Source organism: Cinclus cinclus, chromosome 2 (genome assembly GCF_963662255.1).
Source record: "Cinclus cinclus chromosome 2, bCinCin1.1, whole genome shotgun sequence".
NCBI lineage: Eukaryota > Metazoa > Chordata > Aves > Passeriformes > Cinclidae > Cinclus > Cinclus cinclus.
In genome coordinates, this window is record NC_085047.1 from 45,033,246 (window position 1) to 45,060,202 (window position 26,957).

General features: G+C 37.1%; 1 protein-coding gene across 1 annotated transcript in view; it reads left to right on the forward strand.

Annotated features, from left to right (window-relative positions):
• Positions 1-14,679, forward strand: part of ATM (ATM serine/threonine kinase) — a 53,802-nt gene extending 39,123 nt beyond the window's left edge. Inside the window, 15 exon segments of the mRNA XM_062487580.1 lie at positions 1,273-1,490; positions 2,212-2,419; positions 2,958-3,071; positions 3,477-3,635; positions 4,817-4,955; positions 5,339-5,421; positions 6,640-6,780; positions 7,650-7,766; positions 8,905-9,054; positions 9,773-9,938; positions 11,167-11,253; positions 11,327-11,441; positions 12,858-12,921; positions 13,583-13,719; positions 13,850-14,679. Of these exon segments, the coding sequence (XP_062343564.1) occupies positions 1,273-1,490; positions 2,212-2,419; positions 2,958-3,071; positions 3,477-3,635; positions 4,817-4,955; positions 5,339-5,421; positions 6,640-6,780; positions 7,650-7,766; positions 8,905-9,054; positions 9,773-9,938; positions 11,167-11,253; positions 11,327-11,441; positions 12,858-12,921; positions 13,583-13,719; positions 13,850-14,033 (2,082 nt within the window). The 3' untranslated portion in view covers positions 14,034-14,679.
• The last annotated feature ends 12,278 nt before the right edge of the window (positions 14,680-26,957 follow it).

Consider the following 26,957-nt stretch of genomic DNA (forward strand, 5'->3'; position numbering starts at 1 on the left):
AGATTTTTTCAGTGCAGTCTTTATTTTTCTGTATTGAAAATATTGTTTCTTATATAAAATGGTTTGACATTGTATTGTGTAACACTGTACCTTTGTTAAATGTTCAGAATATGGCTTTGTAGAAATCACAGTGAAACATCTTTTATTGACTGAGAAGTGCAGTGATTACAACTACTAGCCTAGTTTCCCTTTCCTGTTCCTACTTCTTCTCGGGACAGATTTTTCACTCACCAGGTTTTCAGTATGGCCATTGTATTTCACAGAATCAGTTAGGTTGGGAAACACCTCTGAGATCATGGAGTCCAGCCTGTGACCCAATGCTGCCATGTCAACCAGACCACAGCACTGAGTGCCACGTGCGGTCTTTCCTTAAACACCTCCAGGGATGGTGACTCCAACACCTCCATGGGCAGCCCACTCCAGTGTCTGATTACCATTTCTGTGAAGAAATTCTTCCTAATGTCCAACCTGAGTCCCCCCTGGTGTAGCTTAAGGTTCAGGTTATGTCCTCTTGTTCTACCACTTGTTACTTGGGAGAAGAGCCTGACCTCGCCACCTGGCTACAGCCTCCTTTCAGGGAGTTGTAGGACAGTGATAAAGTCATCCCTGAAATGCTGTAACTTCTTGTTCTAGTGTTCCAAAGTACTGTAATTTTTTTTAAACCCTTAGCCAGCAATAGAGATGTTTGTATTAATATTTGTACACTCTGCATTTCTTTATTTCACACTAATTTGTGAAACTCAACATAGTTGCCTTTCTCTGTTATTATCTATATGCTTTCTTCACTCTGATGATTTGAATCAATTACTTTCATATATAATTTCCTTTACTTTTGGCACTTTTTGGACTGACTTCCATTTTTTCTCACCATCTTGTGATACGAGGCTGTAAGACTATTTTAGAACTTCTTGCCTCATTACTGTAAATTATAGATAACCGTGGAAAATTCCTGTATGGCTATTAAAGCTGTTTCATACAGGATAATCTTTTTTGACTGTTTGCACCAAAATGTTTCTCAAAGATTAAATTCACTTGGAGAAATATATATTTAGTCTGTTATGTTTATTTTGTATGCATATTTATTCCATCACAGGCAATATTAAATAATCTGTTCAAGCAGATGACCCTGTCAGAGCAAGGAGGGAGTTGAAAAAGATGAGCTCCCCATGTCCCTTCCTGCCTGTTTTTCTGTGATAATAGAGTTTCATCAAGTGTTATGCAACGCTATTTATCTGATTATTGATCTTACCATTGTTGTAATTTCTCCTTTAGGCTGTGGAAATTGCTGCAAGCCACAGTGGAGACAGCAGTGATGAGCTGAAGAAAGGAAAGATGAAGGCTTTCCTCTCCTTGGCTCGTTTCTCTGATAATCAGTACCAGCGAATTGAGAATTACATGAAATCATCAGAGTTTGAAAATAAGCAGGCTCTGCTGAGGAAGGCCAAGGAGGAGGTCGGTCTTATCAGGGAGCGGAGAGTTCAGACCAACAGGTGAGCATTCAAGTGGAGACTGGATACTAGGGAGCTGTCACAGGCTCCAGCTCTACTCTCTGGGCAACAGGTACAGCTTGAGTCATATCTCTACAGCTGCCTTTTCTCTTCTCCACAAAGCAGTTGCCAAATCCATAGTTCTTGTTGTGAGTGGTTTCTCAGCTGTGCCTGGACATGGTCTAGGTGTGTGATGGACAGCGTGAGCCAAAACTAAGCCAAGGACACAGAGTGGATGATCATGGCCTGTAATTCATGTTTATTCCCTGGATCTATTCAGTTTATATGACAAAAAATGTTACATAGTGTAAATAAATGAGTTGGGATTTTCTCTATTTACACATTTAGTGAGAGAGTAGAATTAATTTTGATACAGAATTCTTAAGGATTTAGTAAGAACAACTGCAACTGAGCAGAAAAGGATGAACTTCAGCTGCTGTCAACTGAAGTCTTTACACAAATGATCTGTACTGGATATTCACATTTATACCAATACTGGGATTAAATCAAGAAGACAGAAGACAGGAAGTTTACTTAGAGCAGTGGGTCTGTGGGCACATACAGCAAGGGAGTAACTCCCACAATACAGTTTCTTAGTTGTTTATTTTACTGTGCTTGTATATAAAGCACAATTTAAAAAATGTTAAATTAGTGAGAGACCTAGGGAAGGCCTGGCTGTAAGTTCATTAAATAATTTGTTTAAACATGACATCTGTTCATGTAGATACACAGTGAAGGTTCAGCGAGAACTTGAGCTGGATGAAGGGGCAATACAAGCCCTGACCGAGGACCGTAAACGTTTCTTGTGTAAAGCAGTGGAGAACTACATCAGCTGTTTACTAAGTGGAGAAGAACATGATATGTGGATATTCCGACTCTGTTCCCTGTGGCTTGAAAATTCTGGAGTTGATAGAGTCAACGAAATGATGACGGTATATGTTTTGCACCATTTTTTCCCTAATGCTTTGACAAATAAATATCCGTCTTTCTTCTCCTTCTCCTGTATTTCTAGAAGATGAATTACATAGCTCCTTAACTTTTCCCAAAAACTCACGTTTTTCAGTTGTCACTGCTTTTCAATTAGTTTTTCATCAGTGAGACCTGTAGTTCTCAATGCATTTTAATTAAATTAGCATTTTAATTTTATAAGTTTGTATGATTAAACATATTCCATGTGGTCAACTTGTTCTTCACTTACCTTGGAATCTACTTCTGCATCCTTAGGTACATTATTCTTGTTCATATTATATATACTTCTAGGTGAAAAGCCATGAGAGATAGAATAGAAAGTAGTACTTTTATAAAGGACTTCCAGCATTTAGGAGACACAGGCCAGGATATTGGCCCCTGTATACTCAGATATACTGAATTGCTGCTTGATCACACAGCTGTGATTTTTCTTAATTTAAAAGAAGTATCTTTTATGATTCCATTTTTTTTAGCTGTCTAACTGAGTTTTCTCTGCTACAGAAAAATGCACAGAAGATTCCTTCATACAAGTTCTTGCCTCTGATGTACCAGCTGGCTGCTCGGATGGGAACTAAGACGATGGGTGGTTTAGGATTTCATGAAGTTCTGAATAATGTAATTTTTACTTTTCGTATCTAAAGATATCTTGATGGGCTTGGTAGTGCCTACTTTTAAACAATGTCCACCTTCCTCTAAGCAGTTATAGCTAAACAAGTTATGTAGGTGATAAGGGTGTATTAAAAATGAGTGATGCCAAGTCAGTATGGTGGGGGAAGAGAACTTATTTCTTAACTTAAAAAGTGAACTTAATTGATTTTCTTGTAATATAAGAGTAGTTTTATGCAGCTATAGAAATCTACTTTGAATGTTTGTTCAGTTATGGAAATGCTTTCTAAGTATTACCTTTTACTTTGTCTTAGGAACCTTAGAAGTTCAAAAGAATTAATAATGTTAATTAAGTATTGTTTTTTTTCCTTCTGTACTGTTTTCAATAATGGGATCTTTTTCTTTTCTTGGCAGCTAATGTCTCGAATTTCACTGGATCATCCACATCATACTTTGTTTATAATATTAGCTTTGGCTAATGCTAACAAAGATGAACTCCTCACAAAATCAGATGCAATAAGAAGAAATAATTTAACTAAAAATGCACCAAAAGAGATCTCCCAGCTTGATGTGGTGACTACAAAAACTTCAATTCTATTAATCACATTCAATCCTTTAATTTTGTTACAAAATGAAAAAACCCACTATGTAAAGGCATATTTTACTATAGAGCTCATTAGTAGACTTCTGTTAAGGAGCAGTAGGAGGGAAACAGTACTTTTAATAATTAAACCCCCCCCCCTTTTGTGCATACATAGGTCATTATTATTGAAATAAATCATTACAGGCTTGAACAAAATAAGGTTAATGTTTTGTGCCACAAATAACCCTGATTATTGCAGACTCTTGTGATAAAAGTTCCTGATGTATCATTCTGTAAAGGACATTTTAGATGCAAGAAAGTCTTGAGTGGCTTTATTGTTGAAATTACATACTGAATTGGATATGTTTTTTACTTTCATTGGTAATGTGTTCCATCTAAGCAATTCGCCTTGTGCAGGATATCTTTTTGATCCTTGATGTGTTAAAAGCCATGCTGATAATCGTTACTGAACTGTGGTTTCATACTAATGTTGTTGCTTAATTTTTGTGTAACCTGTCTTTGGAATCATCCCACATCTAAAGTATTGCCCCTTCTTTCCTCCATCATTGTAGGCCTGACATGGTTGTCAGTGTCCTCTTACCCCCTGCACTGATGCATTTTTTCACCACTTTTTTATGTGGCTTTTTTTTGCCTTTCTCTCACATCTGTAGTCCTTTGATCCCCCCTTCATGAGTGGGACTATGCTAAACTAAGTCTCTCAGAGCCAGACACAGAAGGAATGCATGCCCAGGTTTCTGTTTTTTGTGTACAAGATTTTTTTCTTCAGTGGGGATGCAATAACAGAAGCAGGCAGATGGTGGAAGAACACCTAAAACACCTAACACATCTGCCTGTCCTTTTTCTCTGAAGAATTTTTGCATGTCTTTTGCCCTTTGCCTGGACAGGCTTGCTCCCTCTCCATCACCAATAATATCTTACGTTACTCATTATCTCAGATTAGACAGAGTGTTAGAATTAGCACAGAATGGTTTTTTTATAATTATTTCAGGTCATGTCACAAAGGGCTGTCCATTGCTGCAGTTGGCTCTGTTTTCACAGGACATATCTCAATTGTACTTAATTGCAGGTTATGATGCATCTTTAATATTAAAAAGTGTAGTTTACAAGATCTGGTGGTTGTTTTCCATTGTTTTGTTGTTTTATTTTTTAGGACAGAATGGAAGCTGCTAGCACTATAATGAATATCGTAAGGAAAAGAAGAGCTCCTATGGTTAGAGACATGGAAGCACTTTGTGATGCTTACATCACATTAGCAAATTTAGATTCTAATCCATGGAAATCTCAAAGAAGTAAGTCTTGAGAAAACTATTTTTGTTTTACTAATGAAGATAGCTTTTATTTTCTCAGATTAAAAAGTGTATTTCTAAATGATATTTAGTTAAAAGAGGTACTTTAATTTAGACAAAAGAGTATACATTAGTATCATGTCCTGTTTTTGATAGATCTTGAATGCAGTCTGAATTAAAAGTCATAGTAATTACTTGCACTGTAGGGCTCAGACCCTTAATATGAAACTCCAGAAATCACCAGTTGTCCTGTGGTCATCTTCATCAGTTCAGTAAAAGTATGCAGTGAGGTTTTGGGTCACATAAATAATGTAAGCTGGGTTTTATCAATTCAGGTGTATCTGTATAGCTCTGAATTTAAAAATATTAATTCCTCTTAATTACAGAAGGAATAAGTATTCCAGCTGACCAGCCAATTATTAAACTGAAAAACTTGGAGGATGTTGCTGTTCCTACCATGGAAATTAAGGTGACTGAAGTTCAAAAAGTACACACTATGATTCCATCATCATAGAATAATAGAATCATCTTCAAGCTTTTGTAATGGCAGTCATCTCTTCATCCAATTCCTATGGTTTTTACAGGTCCCCCTATGGGAATACTTTCTTGTCAGGTGGGAGGTGCAGAGTGAGATAGTTTCCTTAGAAGACCTTGATCCCAAGTGTGCTGAAAAGTGGTTTATTGTACAAAGACAGCTTTGTCACTGTTACCTCTGAGTAGTCTCTCATTATCAAAAGGTGATATCATAGTGAACTACCTAAACACACACAGGAGATTTGGGAGTGTCAATCTCGTGTGTTGTAGGTGCTAGCTCAGAGTTTCAGGGAAGCACTGAATGTCACAAAAGGTGTGAGAATCAATAGACTTGCCTCTTCTGTTTTACCATTCAGTAATGGGGAATGATCTGTTCCCATTGGATAAGCAGTTGATTGGATGGCTGCACAGGCACTCGCCTCTTCATGCCACAGGCTCCACCTGAGAAACTGTGCAGTTTCAGGAGTTGGTTTTTGGGCCAGCATCTAAATTTAAATGTTGCAAAGCCAGAATTCCTGGTGTTGAAATCCCTCAGATTATGTCTATAAAGCTGAATAAGGGAACGCTTTAAGGCCAGAAGTTGCCACCCATGCTAAATTACATCTGTTTGTAGGGCTCCAGTTGGCCCCAGGTGTTGCTCCTTTGTAGAACTGGATCCTTTTTTTCTTTGCCTTTCTTCTTCTTCAGTACAGACTGACTGAGCTGGCTGCCAATCTGTGATGTAGCTCCTGGGGCAGTATTGCTCTGGGGCATGAGTGGCTGAGGTACAGATCCTGTACCCTGCAGCAGGTTTGGGATTGTAGATTGGGTCCATTTGCAGCCTAGTCTAAGCCTAATGCTCCCCAGCCACATGTGAGCAGTTTCTTGGGACAGTGCTGTCTGGGACAGGCTGACATTGTGTCACAGCTTGTTTAATGGAAGTCTGCAGCACCAAGTCCCCTCTACCAATGAGGTGAACAAGGAGGAATAAAAAAAAAATCCTTTGCTTAGCATATTTTCATAGCCTTTGTGATATCCTTGTAGGTGATGGAGTGCTCATATTAATATTTAGCATATAGTCTGCTAATGAGGTTTGCAAACAACTTATTACTGCTTTGTCTGAGTGAAATAGAGGCAATATTTACATTCATTTTGAACATACTTTTATTTTCAGGTGGATCCCACAGGACAATATGAAAATTTGGTCACAATAAGTTATTTCAAGCGAGAATTTCGTTTAGCAGGAGGCATGAATCTGCCTAAAATAATAGATTGTGTAGGATCAGATGGTAAAGAAAGGAGGCAGCTGGTTAAGGTGGGTTCTGTCAGTTGTAATGACATCTCAGAGACTTGGCATGCTGGAATTTTTGTTTTTTAAGTTTTCCTGTCAGTTTTCTCACGTATCATTTCTGTACCATAAGCAGACTTTTCACACTTCACTGTCAGTTTTCTCAGTTAAGGAATGCTTTAATAGATGAACTTGCAAAGTATTAAAAAGTAATATAATATAAATAATAAATAATTATATAGAATATATTTGTAATTATTTTTCAGCAGTGCATGTAATTAGTATCCAGTAGCTTACCTGACAACTACCAAGCTTGCCTGGTCATGTCTCAGCTGGTGACCTGAAGGGTACTGTAAATGAAAACCATCAACATCTTGTGTTAAATACCTCCTTTCTTCTTCCCCATATAAAAAAGTATTTGCAATTCAGGGACAATCAACAGCATGCTCATAGAAGTAAAAAATCTCTAAAAGAATTTATTTCTCCATAGACTCAGCTGATTTCATTCTCTCTTTGAATGCAAACATTGGGCTGTTGCTGGGAGAATTGTTTTGCTGCTAAGTATGTGTAAGTTTTGAAAGCTTCAAAGAGAAGCATGAATCACTAGATCTGCATCCAGCAGTCAGAGCTCCAGTGACAACTGATGCTGCTTCACTGTGTGCTGAGTTGCTAAAGAGAATGGTGATGATTTAAGTTAATGATGGTTCTGTTTAAGCAGCTCAGCACTAACAGAAAATACAGAGAAAAAACAACTATTGTTTACATTTTGTTGCAAGTGATTATTGTGGAAAAGTAACTTGTGTTTTGTGCAATTTTTAAAATAATCTTTTAGTTGCTGAGCAAGAAATGGATGCTGAGAAGTGTTTGCTTAACTGCTTTTTCTGTTTATGCTGAAGGGGCGTGATGACCTGAGACAAGATGCTGTCATGCAACAGGTTTTCCAGATGTGCAATACATTGCTCCAGCAAAACACTGAAACACGGAAGAGGAAGTTAAATATCCGAAGATACAAGGTAACCCTGAACAGCTATGGCAGCAGAGAAATATAGCATACTTCCCCCTTCTCCTCTTTTTAACCCAAAAGCAATATAAAAAGATTTTTATTTATCTGCTGTTAAAATAATCACTGTGCCTTAAGGTATGGAATAAACAATATATTTATTACAATTTTTTTTTTAAATCATTAAAATAAATTTCTTTATGCCCAATATATATTTAAATACTGTTCAAAGATTTCTTTATATGAACTTGGAATTGAAAAGAAATTAGATAATGCACTGTCATTAAATTTTGAGTTGCTAGTCATTAAACTTGAACATACAAGTTTGTTTATGAATTCTTATTAAATTTCTTTGTGATATTTCTAATTAATAATTAATTCTAGTCTTGCAATATTCCTTACAATTGAATTCAGAATTCCCATTTAGGGTCTTTCATGCAGAATTTGAACTTGGTGTTTTTGGAATTGGGCATATGATTCTAAATCATATTGGAATTGGGAATAAGAATTGCAATGAATTCTTATTGTGAATGCAGAAAATGTATTTAAACAGGAACTTTTCCTTCTTCCTTCTCTTTTATGTACTTGGGATTATAATAATAGCTGTGAAGGTGACCTCTGAATGAATACTCTCAAAGTATAAGCTCTTCTCTTTGACAAATGAGAAATGTGTGCTCTAGAATCTCTAAAGGAGCTTATCTGAATTGCTAGCATGGTTTTAAAAATTCTCTGATGGAGTTAAAGTCTGATATTTTTAATAATTTTCAAGTAACGCTCAGGTTTCTGTGTGTGTAAAAATGAGCATCAGCAGGGAAAAACAGAATGGGTGTTGCATTACAGATAAAGAGACTTTCGTAAGAAAAGAAAATTGAAGGAAACGGGCACTAGCTAGTCATTAGGTTGTGCTGATATGTCTAATGAAAGGTTTTCTGAGCTAGGAAAAAAATGGAATTATGAGATAGAAAAAACTTGAGTGGATTTTTATGTGTGTATTTGGAAGATACATTGTGGTCAGCTGCATGGTTTCACCTTCTTTGTCTTTTTAAACAAACAGAAATGTGCACCCATGCTCTGCAGGGTGTGCATTCATAGTTTAGTGTGTATAACCCTCCCCCATGGATAACCTCCCCTCCGTGGTTTTGCTTTTCCAGGTGGTTCCCCTTTCCCAGAGAAGTGGAGTTCTGGAGTGGTGCTCGGGAACAACTCCCATCGGAGAGTTCCTTGTAAATGCCGAAGAAGGAGCTCACAAGAGATACAGGCCTAAGGATTACTCCAGTTATCAGTGTCATAAAATAATGGTGGTGAGTGCAAATAACTTTGAAAAAACTCACAAAAAAATAGCTGATTCATAATATTTACTGGGAGTGGGGTGGGGTTGGAATTTACAGAGAACTATGTACTATACTTTTGGTATATCTAATAATGAATATGACCAGTGGCGTGGAATGAATAAATGCTCAGACTTTCAGTTCAGTTCCACAGATCACCTCACCATCGGTTTCAAAATTGCAGACAAGTATACCTGTTAATTTATATACCTATAATTGTGCAAGAATCTATTTCCTTTCAAATTGCTATAGTAGTAACAGGATAAAAGTGTATTTAATTTTGGCTTTCTGGAGCTTTTGCATGGGAATGAGTGAGAATGACTCACAGTGACATGAGGCCATCAGATAAGCAGAGGTACCAGAACAGAGTGCAAGGAAAGGAAGTGTCTCTCAACGAGATCCATTTACCTACACATGCCTATAAAGTAAATACATGCGCCTGCTGTGTCAAGGGAATAGAAATGTGGGTTTTTCCACTTTTTTAAGCTTCTGAGTTGTGTATGAAAATAGAATTGTTTAGTAAAACAGATAGGTGCATTAGTAATTGCTGCAAAAAAAGACAATAATTCTTAGCTAAGAAAGAGAAGTGAGAACAGCATTTGATGGAGGGGAGGTGGGTAGAAAGAAAGGAAAATGTCATTTCCTTCTGAAGCAGTTAGTCATGTGTAAAACATTTCTTATGTGTTTAAAGGATGCCCAAAAGAAACATTCTGAAGAGAAATACAGACTTTTCATGGAAATCTGTGAGAATTTTCAACCTGTGTTCCGGTATTTCTGCATGGAGAAATTCCTGGACCCAGCTGTGTGGTTTGAAAAACGACTGGCATACACTCGCAGTGTGGCTACATCTTCTATAGGTATTAGATTATTTACAGTGACTTTTTAGGTTACCCAGCCAAAGAGTTTATACCATTTCAGACATACTGGCTCTCCTGCTTTTGTCAAGGGTCAGAAAAGGCATAGTAGGGGGCAAAAAAGGCCAGCAAGAATGTCAGCATTATTTTTGTAACTTAAGACTTCTGATTTGTTCCTCCACAACCCCCATTTTTGCTGCAGAAGGAAGAATGAAATTCTGTATTTCTTTGTTTATATACTAGTTTGTTTTATTTAGATTATGGTAGTTTGGGGGTTTTTTTACCTGACTTTATTTCTGTTGTTTTGGTTTAAAAGTTGTTCATTTCATGCGTAGCCTCTGGTGCTTTAGCTGAATTTAAAAGCTTAATCTTTCACTGTCTTTATACTGGCATTATTTTCCATGGCTGAAATGGTTATTTAAGCTCTGGGACATTTCCTTTGATTTTCCTGTCATAATAAAGAAAAATAAGTACTTAAATGTGAATTTTTTTTGATGACTCAGTTCTCTACTGAATCTCTGGAAGACATTTGTTAGTAGATTGTGTACATTGCTAGTACAATGATCCCATTTTAGAAGGCAACATGTTGGTGCACTCCTTTTTTACTGGGGAAAAAAAAAGTAAATCTGCAGTTTAGTACAATTCAGATGAAAGATTTGTATAGGAGATACTACTGCTGTGCATGTCCATCAGCTAATAAAGACAGAAAGAGGTGTAAATTGCATTAGGGGAAATGTAGTTGGGAGTTTTTTTATATTTAAGGATGGTAAAGCACTGAAAGAGGCTTACATGAAAGATCTTACAATTTGGATCAGTGGAGATTCTTAAAACTTAGACAAAAGTTGTTTTGTTGAGGGAGTTTTCTAATGATAGTAGTAATAACAAAACCTGATTTTATTATGCACTTGCTTTTAATTTTTAATTTTTTTGAAAGCTGCAGTATTATTTGATAAACTTTGATCTACAAGTTGAAAGGGGGAAGAGATCTATGGAGTAGATAAAACAATGCACATTTATATGAGAATAACCTTTTTGCAGTTTCATTCAGTCAACATTTTTGTTTTGGTTTTGTGGAATGGCATTTGCTCTTTCCTTGGGCAATATCTATCTGTGGAGGAAGAAGTATTCTCACTCAAATTTTTTTTTCACCTGTTACAATTACACCAGTAATGTTTCTTAGGCTTTCTGTGGTTTTTATGACATGGTTTCTGCACTTACGTTTTTGTTTCAGTTGGCTACATTCTTGGACTTGGAGACAGACATGTTCAGAATATCTTGATAGATGAACAAACAGCAGAACTGGTGCATATAGATCTGGGTAAGTGGGACAGCAAGAGAACCTTAATTTTTCGTTAACTTTTTTTTTTAATTGTTATTATCCTTTCATTTAGGGGTTGCTTTTGAGCAAGGCAAAATCCTTCCCACACCTGAGACTGTTCCATTCAGGTTAACCAGGGACATTGTGGATGGAATGGGTATCACTGGCGTGGAAGGGGTCTTCAGAAGGTGAGTGCTCCTGAATTGCACAAGGAGGAGGCAGCAGAGTACTTCCAGCTTTTGGGTTGTTACATGTTAAATAGTTCTGATGCTTCAGAGGAGCCTCAGATTTCTGCTGCTAACACCTAAAACTAAATGCTGACATTTAACTCCTGTGCTTGTATTTATAGAACCACCTGCAAGCTCATTTTTATTGCTCAGTGTTTCATAATATTCTGTTGGTGATGGGTTATTATCACCATCTTGTGGAATTCAGGGAGGGCTCAGTGTTTCCAAGGGCTCCAGAGCTAAGTGTTGATTCAGAATGATTTTTTTTTTTCAGAACTGTGTATTTCTTTCAGAGCTATACTATATATTTGGAGCTGTTAAATGTCTTTGAACCAATTTGTTTTGACTCTTAATTTCTGTTTAGTTTTATGTATGTAATTGGGAGTCTTTTTCCCCTTTTGGATCATATATTTTATATTACTTTGCAAGTGCAAAATCTAAATCCCATAATAGATCTGGAGTGCAAAACAGAAGAATCCCAAACGAGTTGAGCTTCTTGTCAGCCTCCATCCTACCTTCTGTGAATGACCCAAGGGGTTCCTAAATAGCAGGACATTTCTCATTCCAGACTTTCATGATGTTAGTGAAGTAATACCTGCAACCCCCAAATTTCATGTCTTTTAAAAAGTACATAATGTAGGTATTGTCTTTCTAAGGCAGCAATTAAGGGTCATAAGTAGTTCCTAGTACACCTTTGTCCCATGAAGGAGCAGTCACTGCCACTTCTAGTCTAAAGATGATGCTGTCAAATTCACAGTTTGGTGAAACCATGATACAGAATAACATGAATTGTTGGGCTCCATCTGAAGTAAATAAGAGTATCAAAGGCAATGGTGCAGATGATGCTTCTGCCTCAGCCAGCCTGATTTGTGCTTAACAGTGCAGGAGTAAGTGGTAAACAAGTCCTTGGCTGTGAGTATGTTCGGTTAACTTTGGTGTGTGTGTTCTCATCCTGTGGGAGACAGGAGGCCAAATCCCTCTTTCACAGGAGTACCTGTCCCCAAATTCCTTCCAGGAGCTTAGTTTGCTTAAGACTGAATGCAGGTAACCACTATGGTATCAAAACTCATTGAGGAGATTTCAAAAATTGCTTATGGTCTGGCTACTGGATCTGCTCATTTCATGGAAAACAACCCTACCAAGATTCTCCAATGTTTTCATCCAGACAAGCAACTCTGCCATCGTGGCACACCCTAACAGGCAGTGTTAACTCAGTAGTTAAATTTCTATTTTTCCCAAGTGAAAATATCAGAGAGGTTACTCCTATGTTAGAAATTAATCTTCAGCTAGAGTATAAACATCCATTATTGAAATTACAAAGATGCAAAAATTTAATTTTGCCAAAAAGAACCTAAAATACTGTAAAATATTTTCTAGATGCTGTGAGAAAACAATGGCTGTTATGAGAAATTCTCAAGAAGCTTTGTTGACTATTGTAGAGGTAAGCATTTTTGCATTCTTTTGGACCTGCCAGAATGTCTTCAGTTTCTTGTCTTTGTATGCATCACTGCACCCTATACTCACTTAGGGTGTTTTGTACTGAATTATAACTTAGTGGTGTTGGTCAGGTTTGCTAATTCATATTATCTTTGATAAAGTTATAACCAGTTTGCATTTTCTATGGGAAGTGTTTCCTTTCTCCCTCTTCAACACCTACATGCTTCTAGCCATAGTGCAACATTCCCAGCAGGAGTAATCCTGATTGAATTAAATCCTCTTCGCATAAGTCATAAAGAAGAGAATTAAACTGATTTTTGAAAGCAGGTTATACTGCGGATTAAAAGCTAATGATTCTCTTTAGTGCCTAGCAGTGTATTAAAAAAATTACCTATTCATTGCTGAGGTGGGACTGATGACAAAACTGTGTGAAGTATGAGCAATGCAAATATCTGCAAGTGATCAGAGGCAGTTTCATTGTTGGATCATGTACTAGACAATTTAGCCCAATTTTATTGACAAAAAACCAACCAACAAACAAACAAACAAACAAAACCCTCACTCTCCTACTGTTGTGGTTAGTGTGAGCATTTCCAACAGTACTGGGGCACTGAACAAGCTGTAATTAATAGCTGAAAATAAAAAGAGGTTTATTTACTGTGTAGGTGCTGCTCTATGATCCTCTTTTCGACTGGACCATGAACCCCTTGAAAGCTTTATATTTGCAGCAGAGGCCAGAGGATGAGGCTGACATGAGCTCTACACTTGGCACTGATCCACGAGAAACTAAAAGAAAAGCTAGGTGCAAGATTTTTTTCTTACCTTCCTCTAGCTGTACTGTTGCCTTGCTTTATGATTTTCTCACTGGATGTTGTTCATGTTGTTCAGGATCCATACCTAGAGCACCTGTTTTTCTTTTTTTGTTCTGCCAGCAGTGATGACCAGAGTTTTAACAAGGTGGCTGAGCGTGTTCTGATGAGACTTCAGGAGAAGCTGAAAGGTGTTGAGGAGGGAACAGTGCTCAGTGTGGGAGGGCAGGTGAACCTCCTCATACAACAGGCCATGGACCCTAAAAATCTGAGTCGTCTCTTTCCTGGATGGAAACCCTGGGTGTGACTTGGAAGGATCCAGCATGCTTTTAGAAGAGACCTATCTTTTTTGCACCAAGCAGTTTAATATTTCAAACTAGTATTTCACAAAATTTATATCAGGAGCAACCATGATGCCTTCCTTGTATATATTAGCATTTGGTGGATGGTTTGGGGTTTTTTTCCAATAACCTGTTACTGAGAAGCATTTGTTGTTCTGCACTGCTTTGATGTTCCTTGTGACCCATGAGGACTTTGCTTGGGTAGACTGGATGTGTTGTGTTATTAAAACATGAGATTCATCACTGTTCTGTATCTGCTAAAATGCTGGACTCTTGTATCTGGTAGTGGTAACATGACTGTGTAGACTGGATGATCCAAAAACCAGGACTCATGATATAACTAGCTATACTGCATTTCCCAGAGGGGGCTATACTTTAATTCCACAATGAAAGAAAAGAAAACCAGAGAACCTCATCTGTAATTAATCAATGGTTTTTTGGGTTGGGGTTTTTTAGGCTTAGTTAAATGGATGCTTCTGTAGAGATGACAACTTTAGGTCAAGTATATTATGGCTACTTTTTTTTTTTCTGATGTAAATTAAATTATGCTGCTACTTTATATTATTCTAATAGCATAAAGCAATAAAAAATATTTGGCTTTTGTTGCTCTGACTTCCTTGACAAGACTAATTGACTATAAATGAAACTTAGTGTATTGGAAATTCCTGTGAAGCAAAGTCACTGTATCTGCAGTAAACATCTCTCAGAAACATTGAAGTTGTATTCTGAGCACAAAAATCTCATTCTGAGTGCATGTGGTTTTACAGAAGAAATTACTCCTTCTTGAAAATAAAAGATTGGGTAGTCAATGAATATGGATAATGAGAGGATCCATTCAAATAATGGTCTAACTTGCATAGTTAATAAATCTTCCCAAATCACCTTTATATTTAAAAATATGAATAAAGGTTCATGTACCCTTACATTATCTTAATTTACATTTCATGCATTTTTACAGCAGCATAAATGAAGAACTCCTGTTCCAATCAGTATTTAATGGCTTTTTATTTGTTCAGTGTTCCCACAACTTTTATGCTGTGCCTTTATTTTATAAGGTACTATCTACACAGCAAAATGAGTCTTTTGTAGTATGTTTCCATGCAGCTGACATAAATTTCTGTTGATTCTTGCAACCAAAAGCGTAGCGTGGCTTTTTTTGTGGGGAGGAAATACTGTCCAGGGGTACAGTGATGTTTTGTTCTCTGAAAAGTAAAGTAACTGACAGAGCACACATTATTTATGTGAAATTTAGAGGACACTTAGGAAAGGGAGAAATGTCCTATCAAGCAGTGGCAGGTAGGAAGGAACTAAACAAAAAGTCCTTGGAAGTATTTTTCTTCACCACAGACTATCCTGGGGTGATCTATAATGTTATTGTATTCTGTATTTATCTGCACACAAAAATGTTACCATCTCTTATTAATCACTGTAGTATTTTGTACATTATATCCTCAGTTAAGGGAGAGCAGATCCTGCTTTTATGTGATTTTTTTTTTTCCAGCTAGATACAGATCTTTTAGATTCTCATCAAAGTTGTTAACACTTCCATATAAAACCCAGCTTTGCTTCCACATACACTTTCCCCAAACTACCTCTGTCTGTGGTAGGGTCCTTGAGATTTCCCATAGAGATAGATTCTGATTTCTGGAAGACCAAATGCTTAGTTGTAGGTGTTTCTCAAGCCACTGCAGAGAAACTAATGGCTTTGGAAACTCTATCCAAAAAGTGTGCCATACAGAGTGCAGTTGTTACATAAAATAAACAACTAATAAGGCTTCTTCTGACTCACCTGGCATTTCCAGACACCTTCCAATCTTTGTATCCCTGAGCTTACCTTTGCCTGGACGCTACTGTTGGATTTGGGCCCATCAAGCCAAAGGAAAACCTGAACTTAAGTAGTTGTACAGTAGCTGTGGCCCATGGTGTGCACATTCCTCAGCATACCTTCCCAACCTGCTGTCCTGTTCTTCAAGGGAATTGAACTTCTTATCAACACGGTCACAGATCGTAAATTCTATCAACACAGTCATTATTAGACATTGTTAGTTTACATTTTTCTTCAAGTCTCCAGCCCTGCTTCCAAGCCCTTAAACATGCCATAGAAGTTCTGGATAACACTTATCAATATTCAAGATGTTTTGCTTAAATGACTGCTTTTCATGGACAGCTCCCAGAACAAATGCTTTCATGGAGGAGAGACTCTTGGAGTGTCCTGACCTGTGTTGAGGCAGCTGGCACATCAGGACTAGACCAGTACTCCTTAGTTAAGATTTTCATTCCACAAAGTCTGCCAAGATACATCATATGTGAGCTGTTTCAGGTAAGTCTTTGATTGGAAAGTACCATTCCCGTACTGAAAAATTAAAAGTTAAGTCAGTTACTCTAATCAGACATTAATAAAAGCAAGCAGTGTCTAACCAACCTCACTTAGTATCTCTTACTCTGTCTTCACATTGGTTTGCATTTCCTTTTTCTACCAGACTGACTGCACCCACAGACCAATGTGTATATAAAGGCTGTGTATATAAAGCCAAACCCTGTGCAGTGCTATCCTCTCTCCCTTTTGTGCCCTGTTTCTGAAACGAGCTCTCTGACAAACTAAAGCTGAGGAAAAGCCAAGTGGTGCTGCCCAAAGCTGAGTCCATGCAATAGGTGATGACTGAGCAGTGTGGAGCATGGGGGATCCAGCTTGCTTGACCCATAGCCCTCAGGCTCCATAATCCCTTTATTATTTAGCAATAAAGGGAAAGACTTCAGTTTAGCAAAATCCAAGGTGAATTCCATGGTTCTTTAGGGCTGATGCTACAGCCAAGCTCTGTGGCTAGGCTTCATCTTCCTTAAAAGCAATACTGACTGTGACAAAATATCCCCTCACAACATCCTCTCCTGAGGAACTTCTGGGTTCTTACCTGCCAGAAGTAAAGCAAACAGGCTTGGACAGAGAAGGAACACAATCACAGTTTAGAGGGGATTACTTTACAGGCGAAATGTATTTAAGTCAGTGTTACTGAAACAGGTTAAAGATTACAAATCCTGGTAATAAGAGCTAAAAACAAAGGATCACATTGTAACAACTTCTTCAGCTTTCAGTATAAAGTCTGAGCATTAATTTAGCAACCTACTGTGCAGAAGCCTTATGCTGTGCTCTGAAGAAAAGCATTCTGAAAAACGAAACTACTGCAAATGCATTTTGAGCAGAACACTGATATTGGAGTTTATAAACAGAGTGCACTATAAACACAGCTGACATTTGTTTTTTCAGTTGGGCAGTGCTTGTTCAGTCAGATTTTCTGCTGAAATTACAACTCCACATCACAATGGAGTAGATAAAATAATATAAACAAATACTAGCAAAATGACCACTTGGACCTTTTTTCCAATGGATACAAATCCTTTCTCAGAGAAAAAGTGAACTTACTGGTGTTGCATCTGGTCCTCGTACGAAATCTGTCTTTCTTGAAAGGGAGCAAAAGCCTCTGTTCCACTGAAGTTATGGTGTGGATCATATTGTGACTTAATAAACTGGAAGTCTAAACAAGACTTGAAATATATAATTTATATCTTTAAAATTACACTATACATATACCTGCTACAAATCCTTATAACAATAACTTAGAGCTTTAAAACAACCAAATAAAATCAAACCTAGAGACAGTTCTATTTGTTCTGCAGAAATGGAGATATAAGCAAATTAAATTTCCCTAAGATAGCTCTCATAATTACAGAAACTATTTTGTTAGATGTGCTATCTGATATCAATGCTCTGGGGTTTGAGTCTTTTTTTTTTTTTTTTACCCTTAATAATTTCCATTTCATATTGTTCTATTGCTTAAAATACAAAATTATTTCTCATAAAATAAATTTGTTGGCTGATTATTTTTCTAGACATCACTGAGAGTCCTAAATTACATCAAACCATTTAAATCATCTCAGTGTAGAGGAAAGGAAAATCTGACTCTATATATGATTTTGTTTTGGTTTTTAGACTTGCCTCACTACCCTAATCAGTTGATTATGTTAACACACCTATGCATTGCATAATGTGTAAGTAGATCATACACACGAAGAGCCCCTTGGCTATGTCAAAACACAGAAACTGATTGCCTATCAGCACACAGCTGTCCTACCAGTGTAATTAAAACCAGTTTTAAATCAATTTATTTAGGTCTGTGAAAACCACTGTGGGTGCAAACGTCCACGTGACACACATCTCATTATAATTATCTCTTATCTGTTCACCTTAATTCTGTCTTTTACACACAAGGTCTTGTAAAGCACTGACAATACACAAGGCATTGTGTTAAGGCAGGCATTATGTACAGAAAGGTAAACACAGACCTTTGAGCCTCTGCTTCTCCTCAGGATATGCAAGGATTACTTAAAGCAGAATTGTCCTGTCATCATTCAGTTCCAAATTACCAGTTTTACTTTATGTAAAACATGGAAGTCAGCTTGTGGACTCCCTGTTTCTCACTGTCCTTCTCAACCACTTTTCTTCTCACTCCTACGCTATTTTTGAGCCTTTGTTCTAATCATTATGAAGTACACTTTTTTTTTTTTAATTTCAAAAGCCCTTACTGAATGTGGCTCTCAGCCTGCCCCTCCCCTACTTCACTCTGTCTTCTGGTTTCATTACAGCATCTGCATTACACTTGTAGCTGAGGGGTCTTTTTATGGCTTGTTGCTGTGAAAGAACTACTGATCTCTTAATTATAGGCATGCCTGAAGCTTTTAAAGTTAAATAATGCTTTAAGAAATTGCACATCTATAAAACCATTTTAAGAAACTAATAGGATTGCATTAAAAAAATTTTACATTTCTATTGCATTTTCCAGTTACTCTTTATTAGAAATATGAGTATCTCAGTACAGAAGTGATCCAATTAACTATACACCAAGGAGTTTAATGGATTTCTTAACCAGAGGAGAAGGCTGTTACAACATGTTCTCTATAAAAAATAAATAATTTGCTTTTATTGCTGGCTGTCACAATGCATTTAACATATCCAATTTATGAATAACTCATTATTTTGATATTGGTCTCTAAGTCTCTCTATGACGTAACTAGAATTTACTGAAAATGCATTGTCATCTACTAAGAAGAAAATCAGAGCTCCCTCGTAGAGTTGCTCAATTTTTATGATCTGAAAGTGATTTATCCTTGTGGATTAATACAAACCAGATGTTTTTCTTGAAAGATTCATGATACCACTCCCATATATTGATGTGTGGCCTTTGTTAGTTTTTTTTTTTTTTACAAGAAGACACTATTTGCTAATATTGGAAGTGCTAAATAGAAAGAAAGTGCTGCAAAGGACTGCATTTGCAGCCATTGATGAATTTTTTTCTCTTCAAAAAGTAAAGTCAGAACCAAAATCAAACTTAATTCTAAAACAATTAAGTGCACATGCAGTGGTGTTGCAATCTTGCTTAAGAAAACCCTATGCCAACAATAAAACACAATAAAACTAGTTAAATCCTTAGAGTAATTCAAAAGTATAGATGTGCCTAATTTTCCTTGTGGATAATTGAATTGAGGTATACTAATGACATTGTGTGCATAAGGCAAAGTTAAATGAGGAAGAGGTTTGAGACAGAAACTAAATCATTATAGAAGGAAAGCAGAAATCTAGTAAAAATGCCAGACATCTGGACAATAAACTAGCTTCCTTACAGCAATTTCAGGTGAGGTACCCATAATACTTAGTTAAATAGGACTATGATTTTTCAAGTTATTTACACACTAAAAATCAGGATACAAGCATTTTATGCCTAAATCAGAGCAGGCACATGTACTAAGATATTTCAGGTAAAAGAACATTTAAGCACTTCATACCTTTTTTCCAGTTTCCCTGTAGCACCTAGCACTTCTAGGTCAGAAGCCTACACACCATAGACTCCCTCAGTAGCTACCAGAGCTGGAAAGATACTTACCCAGAGCAACTTTACAACAGCCAAGACATGAATTGCCCTGCAGAGATCCCAGTTTCTTCCTGCTGATGTATCTCTGCCAAGGGACCAAAGACAGGTGAAATAAATCTGGCCACTAAAAGTCTGCCATAAGAATCAGGTGCAGCTGAAATCAACAGAAAAACTAAGATTGAGCTGGGAAAAAAATAAATAAAACCATAACAAACAAACAAACAAAAAAACCCCTGTGGTTTAGTAAGAGCAAAACCCCCACAAATCTCTAGGTCAATAACACTGGCAAGTGGTTAGCACTGCAGATTATTGTGGATTTAGGAATCTAGTTTTATCCATTTTGACTTGCTTTGCTGAACAAATTTAGTGAATGCAAATATTCTTAGTGCTTTCATGCAGTGGCAATATTGTGCATCCAGAATGAATACCACAGAGAATACCCCATATGGTAAAGTGATGCCTGCAGTACCTAGCCTGATTTTGATGACAGTGTCTGCTGCAACACCTAGCAACTCTGTCTGCAAGTGGAAAGATAATCATCTGTAATGTTTGCATCCTACAGAGAAATTAGGTCAGAAAGTATATTACTGTGAATATTCTGTTTCAATTACTTGGCAGCAATTGCAGAAACAGGCTCTTGATCAGGTTTAGGCCCTTTAGTAAAGAAACTAGAAAACTTGCAAAGCACGGTGAGGTTTCTAGCAGGCAGACAAAGCTGCTTAGAGAATACAGCATCTATAGTCTCCCAAGAATAAGCAAAGGAAGTAAACTTGGCCTATAAATACTTTTATAATTGTCAAGCAGCTTTCAAGTGGCTTGTAAGAAATGAATTCCAGTCCATCATAATTAATTCTCAAAGACAGCTGCCTTCTGTGTGCTTTGTTTCTTCTGTTCTTCCTTCCATTTAGTTTTGTCTTTGATGTTCAGCTTTGTTTTCCTTTGGATCAGTTTCAATTGTTTTCAACCTCACAGTGCACCCGTAACTGTGGGACCCAGAAAAGACTGGGGGCAATCAAAAATAACTGTCTGATTTAAATTACTGTAATGAGCCTTATTTTAGAACCCTGTGCCACAACTAGAAAGCAGTGAGACAGCCAGCAGTGGAACCCAACAAGCCACTAGCAGTATGTATCTCACTTTGCACTGCACTCCCTAACTTGTACAGCTCTCATCTCCTGAGGAAAAATGCTCCTCACCAGAAGAATAAGATCTGTTCCTCTAACACCTGCAAGTTCTTTGTTATAAAGGAATATATGGGCACCCTGCAGAGAAGTGCAAATATACAAGAAAAAGTCCTTGTAACTTACAGCTGTGAAAAAAGGCCCTGAACAGATTTTCCTGTTCCAACCTTAGAGAATTTAAGAACTTGAAGTGGTCTAATAAATCACATTCATGTAAGAGAAACTGAGCACATTTTTAGAATAAATAGTTTCTTGTTATATTAGAATAAGCTAATAGTGAAAAAGCTTTTAGAGAGAAGTATGTATCAGTATAAAATACAGTCCCACATTCACTACATAGAAAGTAGGTTGAAATAGAGCATCTAGATCCTTAAATTTCTTTTTCCTGAAATAACCACTGGGTAAAACTCAGCTCTTTTTTCTCCAGCTTTGAATTTGCAGAGATACTCTGAAAAAGCATGTTTTAGTCCTACACAACTTCCTTTTTAAAATAAAATTCGGTCATCATATCCATATCCTTTCTTTAATTCATTTCTAGCTGTAAGCAACTACTTGTGACCCTTGAAGAATTCTTTTCCTCCTCCTTTTTAAGCTGTAAGAGAGGATATGTGTATGATTGATGAATTAGAGTCATCTGATGGACAAGCAAGCATGTAGGATAGGTCCTCACTTCTGGAAGAGTGATGTCTGTACGTACATGCCCCTGAATTAAAAACAAAGCACATGCACAGAAGGAAAAAAGCAGGAATGACGAAAGGCAAAGCAGGCAGGAGCAGGTTTGTGAATGGCCTTTCACAAGAGCCAGTCCAGAAAACAGACTTGGGTACCATGAGAGAGCAGAAAGGAGATGAGAGGTGAACCCGAGGCTGAACAGGATACCAGTGAAAGTTTGGAATGGTTCTGTGATCATCCTTGAGGCTGGGATAAACACGATTGTGGGCTCTCAGGCACAGGGTGTGACTCTTGGGGTGTCTTGTGCAGGGCCAGGAGCTGCTCTCAATGATCCTTGTGGGTCCCTTCCAACTGGCAGCTTTCATGAAGATCACAGAAAGCCATCCCTGAACAATGAAAATACCCCCATTTCAGATTTCTGGGTCCATATATCTTTCCACAGAGCTTCTTTCTCCCTCAGCCTGACACTCAGCTCTAAGCTGCAACACAAGTAGAAACTCGTGTCATGGCTTGACAAATGTGCTTTCCACCAGCTGGGAATGAGCAGAGAAATCTGCCTTTTTCTTTGAGGATCAAGCCAGGAGGAGGGGGTGACTCACAGGGAGCTGGCACTCCCACAGCAAGCCCTGTCTGCTCCAGGCCCGGGGCATCTGGTGGCTGCCAGGGAGTGACTCTCAGCCATTTTTTAAAAAACTAATTGGTAATTGTTTAGTATGATATTTCTCTTACTGAATAGTTCTGGAGTTTAAATTAAAGTTGCATCAAGAACATTCAGGAAGGAGAGCATTGGTGAGTATCTTCCCTGTCAGAATATCCAATTACTTAAACAATAATAGAAGAAGAAGAAGAACAACAACAACAAAATAATACCTACTGCCAACAAAGTAGAATTTGTCACTGATTTCAATGACAGTTGAAGACATGCAACTGAATCTCCCAATAAATCAATTTTAAAATGGATGTGTATGTCCATTTGTGTTTTTATGTAATGTCCATCAATTTGGTAAGTAAGCAGAATCTCTGTTTCTTAAACCAGAGATTACCAGATGAGCAAATAAACACGTTTATTTCTGGGTAGCCTGTGACCAGTCAGATATGGTAGGAGCATGTGTACTGGTTTGACTTCCTTTGCCAGTAATGTGAAGACCTGAGAGATGACAATCATACTCACACTGTTGATCCAGCCCCAGGTAATGGGAATTTTTAAAGGTATCAGAGAAAGAAGAAACTTCATTTCATTTTAATTTATTAGTCCTTCTTTTCATGTAGCATATTATTCTGTATTATTTACTTTATCACAGGCAAAACCACCTTCAAACAAACCAAACTCCAAAGTTTCTTTATTTTAAAATAAACCTCTTATATATGGTTAGTGCTGTGAGATCAGCTAGATGGATAAAGTCAGGTAAATAAAAGAGGAGAATGCCTGTACTGATTAAGCCAGGAGATACTGTTCCACAAAACCTTCTGCCTTCTATATAACAGTTCCAAAATTCTTAATTGAAGAAGAGGACATAAAGCACAAGAGAAAACACATCCTAGATTTGCTGATGATATTGCAACTTGATTTCAAAGACAAAGACTTTGAAACAGTGATCAAAAAGCTGTAAAAGTAATACAAAGTCTGTTTGAAAGCAGGCCCAACTATATTCACAAGATAGCTTTTGAAACTACTCAGGCCACTTTTAAGAGACAGCTCTTGCCAGAGGCCTTCATCCCCATCAGTACTCCAAATTAAGATTTATTACAGAAAGCAATTACATGTAATTTAACATTATATTAAAACACAAAGCTAAATCCAGACAAGTATTGGTCTGACAATATAGGGAGAATACAAATGTAGGTGCAATATCACACAAATAAGGCAGCTATAACTATAGATACATGGCATTGTTCCATGGAAAAGCAGAGAGGACCCTGTAATAAGCATTGGTTTAGCTGCAAACACAGGGGCTGATTTCCCTACCACGAGTGACTGCTTGATGCTGGGGAAGTGCCAGGAAAGCTGTCACAGCTCTCAGACCTTGAGATGCCAGCCAAGGGAATACCTGCATGGTGGGAGCAAGTGTTCCTGGGAAGTCAAAACACTGATTTTGTAACTCTTTATTTGTTTGCTTTGCTTGCTTTCTTTCCCAAAGGAAAATCTGTCTCAGCAATTAGTGAACTACTGATCCTTCATGAGCTGATGACCTTTTTCAAGAAGAGGAAGAGGACAAACTTTACAGGTTGAGATTCAACTCAGTGTACAATTATTTTATGTGAAAGAGAGCTTTAGCTTAGTTCTATTCTGTCTTCTTTTCAGGCAACCACTTTTAACTCTTTGAGCACTATCAGAATATATTTATTGAATCAGAAAATATTTATTTCCCATGCAATTGATGAGTATGGAAAATTTTAACCATTTATTTACTTGGGATAATGTAGCATAGTATTCTACTTCAAGAAGTCCAAAATTAATAATATGCTTAATTAACATAGTTTTGCAGTAAAAGCCAGACCATTTTAAGTGAGAAGCCCCAGAAAATGTCTGAGTTTTTTCTTACTTATCAAATTGGGTTACTTAAGTGACCAGTGTCATAACATATTTTCACTTTTTCCATAGAATTAAGAATTTTTCATGAACAGACCATTTTTCTCTCAGAAACAAGTAGAAGTCTACAATCTGATATGATGCAATTTTCAAGGGCCAATTTAATGAGTTCAGAGCATGTTGATGTTGCCTCTGTTGCCCTGAAAATGACAGTTTATCATCCACATTCATTGGGATCTTCATATCTGGGCAGACATTGTTAAAATTTTACCTGATGATGTAACCACGTGAAATAAATCTAACTGGCAAGGGACTAAATTTCATCTCCATATTTTTTCCAGTTATGCATATAATTTATTTGCTTTAGGGTTTTAGCTAGTCTTGACAAATTCAAGAGAATTAATGGAGGGGATGAATTGTTAAGCTATCAAGTTCTTAGAAATAGGAGACAGCTTAGCTAGATTTAAATGTCCTGTGTCTTAACCCTAAAGATAAGCAAGCTAATTTTTCATTTGTCAATGAACAGTAGGTGCTTTTCCCTTAATTTTTTCATTGGATCAGGTACCTTCAAGACTGTATCTATTGTTACAGATCTGAATGTACTCAGCAAAAATCCAGTGCTGTTTACTCTAATGGGACCAGAGTCTGGCCTTTCTGTGTGAACATCATTTGTATTCCCCATCAAAAGTGATTTTTTAATGGCCTCCTTAACAAGATAATCCATCAAAGAACTGGTGACAACTGCACCTACCTAGTAACCTACTTAACAGATCCAGTTTGACAACAATTCCACATTACTGCATGTCATCAAGGCAGGGTGTAACTTGATATTAAATACAGCAAACACATTTGACAGTACCATAGCTACCTGAGAAAGTTGAAGGTGGTAACTTCTGAGCAGAAGAATTGTTTGGCTTTGGGGTAATACTGACTTGGGACTGGAATGGAGAAAACATCTACTGCATATGAGGGTAGTTCAATCATCACCAGATTCAAGTAAATGCTTGAGTTTGTGATGGTACTCAGAGCTGTGTGGTCATGAAGGACTTTCTGAAGATTTTATTTCATTAGATTCATAGGACAGGCATATGATGGTAGAGGAGACCTAGAGGAGACCTCAATCAGATTGGCATCTTAAGTGAACATATTGCCTGTTCGGAGTTGATCGGTTCAAATTTTACAGGGAAAAAAGTCAATTTTCCCATGTCTCTCTCCATTTTGAAATAAAAGATCCAATTGATAGTGTGTGTTTCTGTGACTGGAATGGAACTGCAATGAGGGAAATATATTTATTTATATATACATAGATATATATATATCTTGCAAAGAGTAGATAGCAATAGCCATTAATGATTCGAGTGAACAATTCACTATACATACAGTATTATTAATATTCAGGGAAAAGTCACAGTTTATCTGGATCTTTGGGAATATTTTGACTTGAGACAACATTTTATCACAGGAAAACTTGCTGTCCCACAAATAATCAGAATTTGGAAACTATTTCACAAGAAATACTGAGAAATATCCTGCATCTTATCTATGTACTACCTATATTTAAGTATTGCCAAATATTTAGAATTGCTAGAAAGTCATAATCTATGTGATCTCTACCACCTTTAAATGCTTGACATTTTAAAGAGTCAAAAGCCAATTTAGTACAAATCAGGTATTTAAAAGTCACATCTACGTTTCAGGTTGAGTTACAGGAAGTTTGGGATCATTGTGACTGTTGTGACCTTACAGACACAAATAAATCTTCCAGAGAATAGAGGAAATACCAAAGTCTAAATAATATGGAATGGTTGTAGTATGAAAAGGCATGCTGGAATTTGTCAGTGAGGATTAGTCCACATTTAAAGTACCTCTGTTCCTAAGGCAGAGGAAAGCAGAATGTATTGGCAGAGATGCAGCTTCTGTAAGTAACAAACATTCCTGACATTTTCTAAATAACTCACCTTGCCAAAAAGCCTAAATAAACTTAAGGACATGTGGCAGAATTAGTTGAGTCTCTTCACTACAGGATTTTGCTTGAGTGCTTATGTCAGAGGTATAATGTCTTCTTGATTCTTCTGTATCTTATGTGTTAGCAAATAAAATCTCGGATCTTATTTATAAGTGCAAGACCTGATTATATTTATAATATAATCTAGGATTTTATTTTCACTGTTTTGAATTACCTATCTTGGAGATCACTATCAGTGTAGAGAAATACAGGATAGCCTGCTCCTGAAATATTCCTTCAAACTCATTTTGCTTATAGAGTTCAGTTCATGCTTTGCTTTCACTACAAAGAACACATCAACATATCTGTAACAGGCATCTTTTTTAAAAAGAGTAACAACTTTTATCTGCACAGTGGTTTTTGTTTGGTTTGGGATAATAATGTTTCCTTTTTTCATTCATTAATGAAATGAACTGTGCTGACAAACTACCTTCTTCCTGAGGTAAAAGGCGATGGTCCTAAGCAAAAAGAAATCATCATCTGGAAGCAAACCCAGTTTTCATTCTAAACTATCTCACTCTGAGAGCAGATTTCCATGTTAAAGTTAACAAGATACTCAAATACCTTTCTGTTGCAACAGT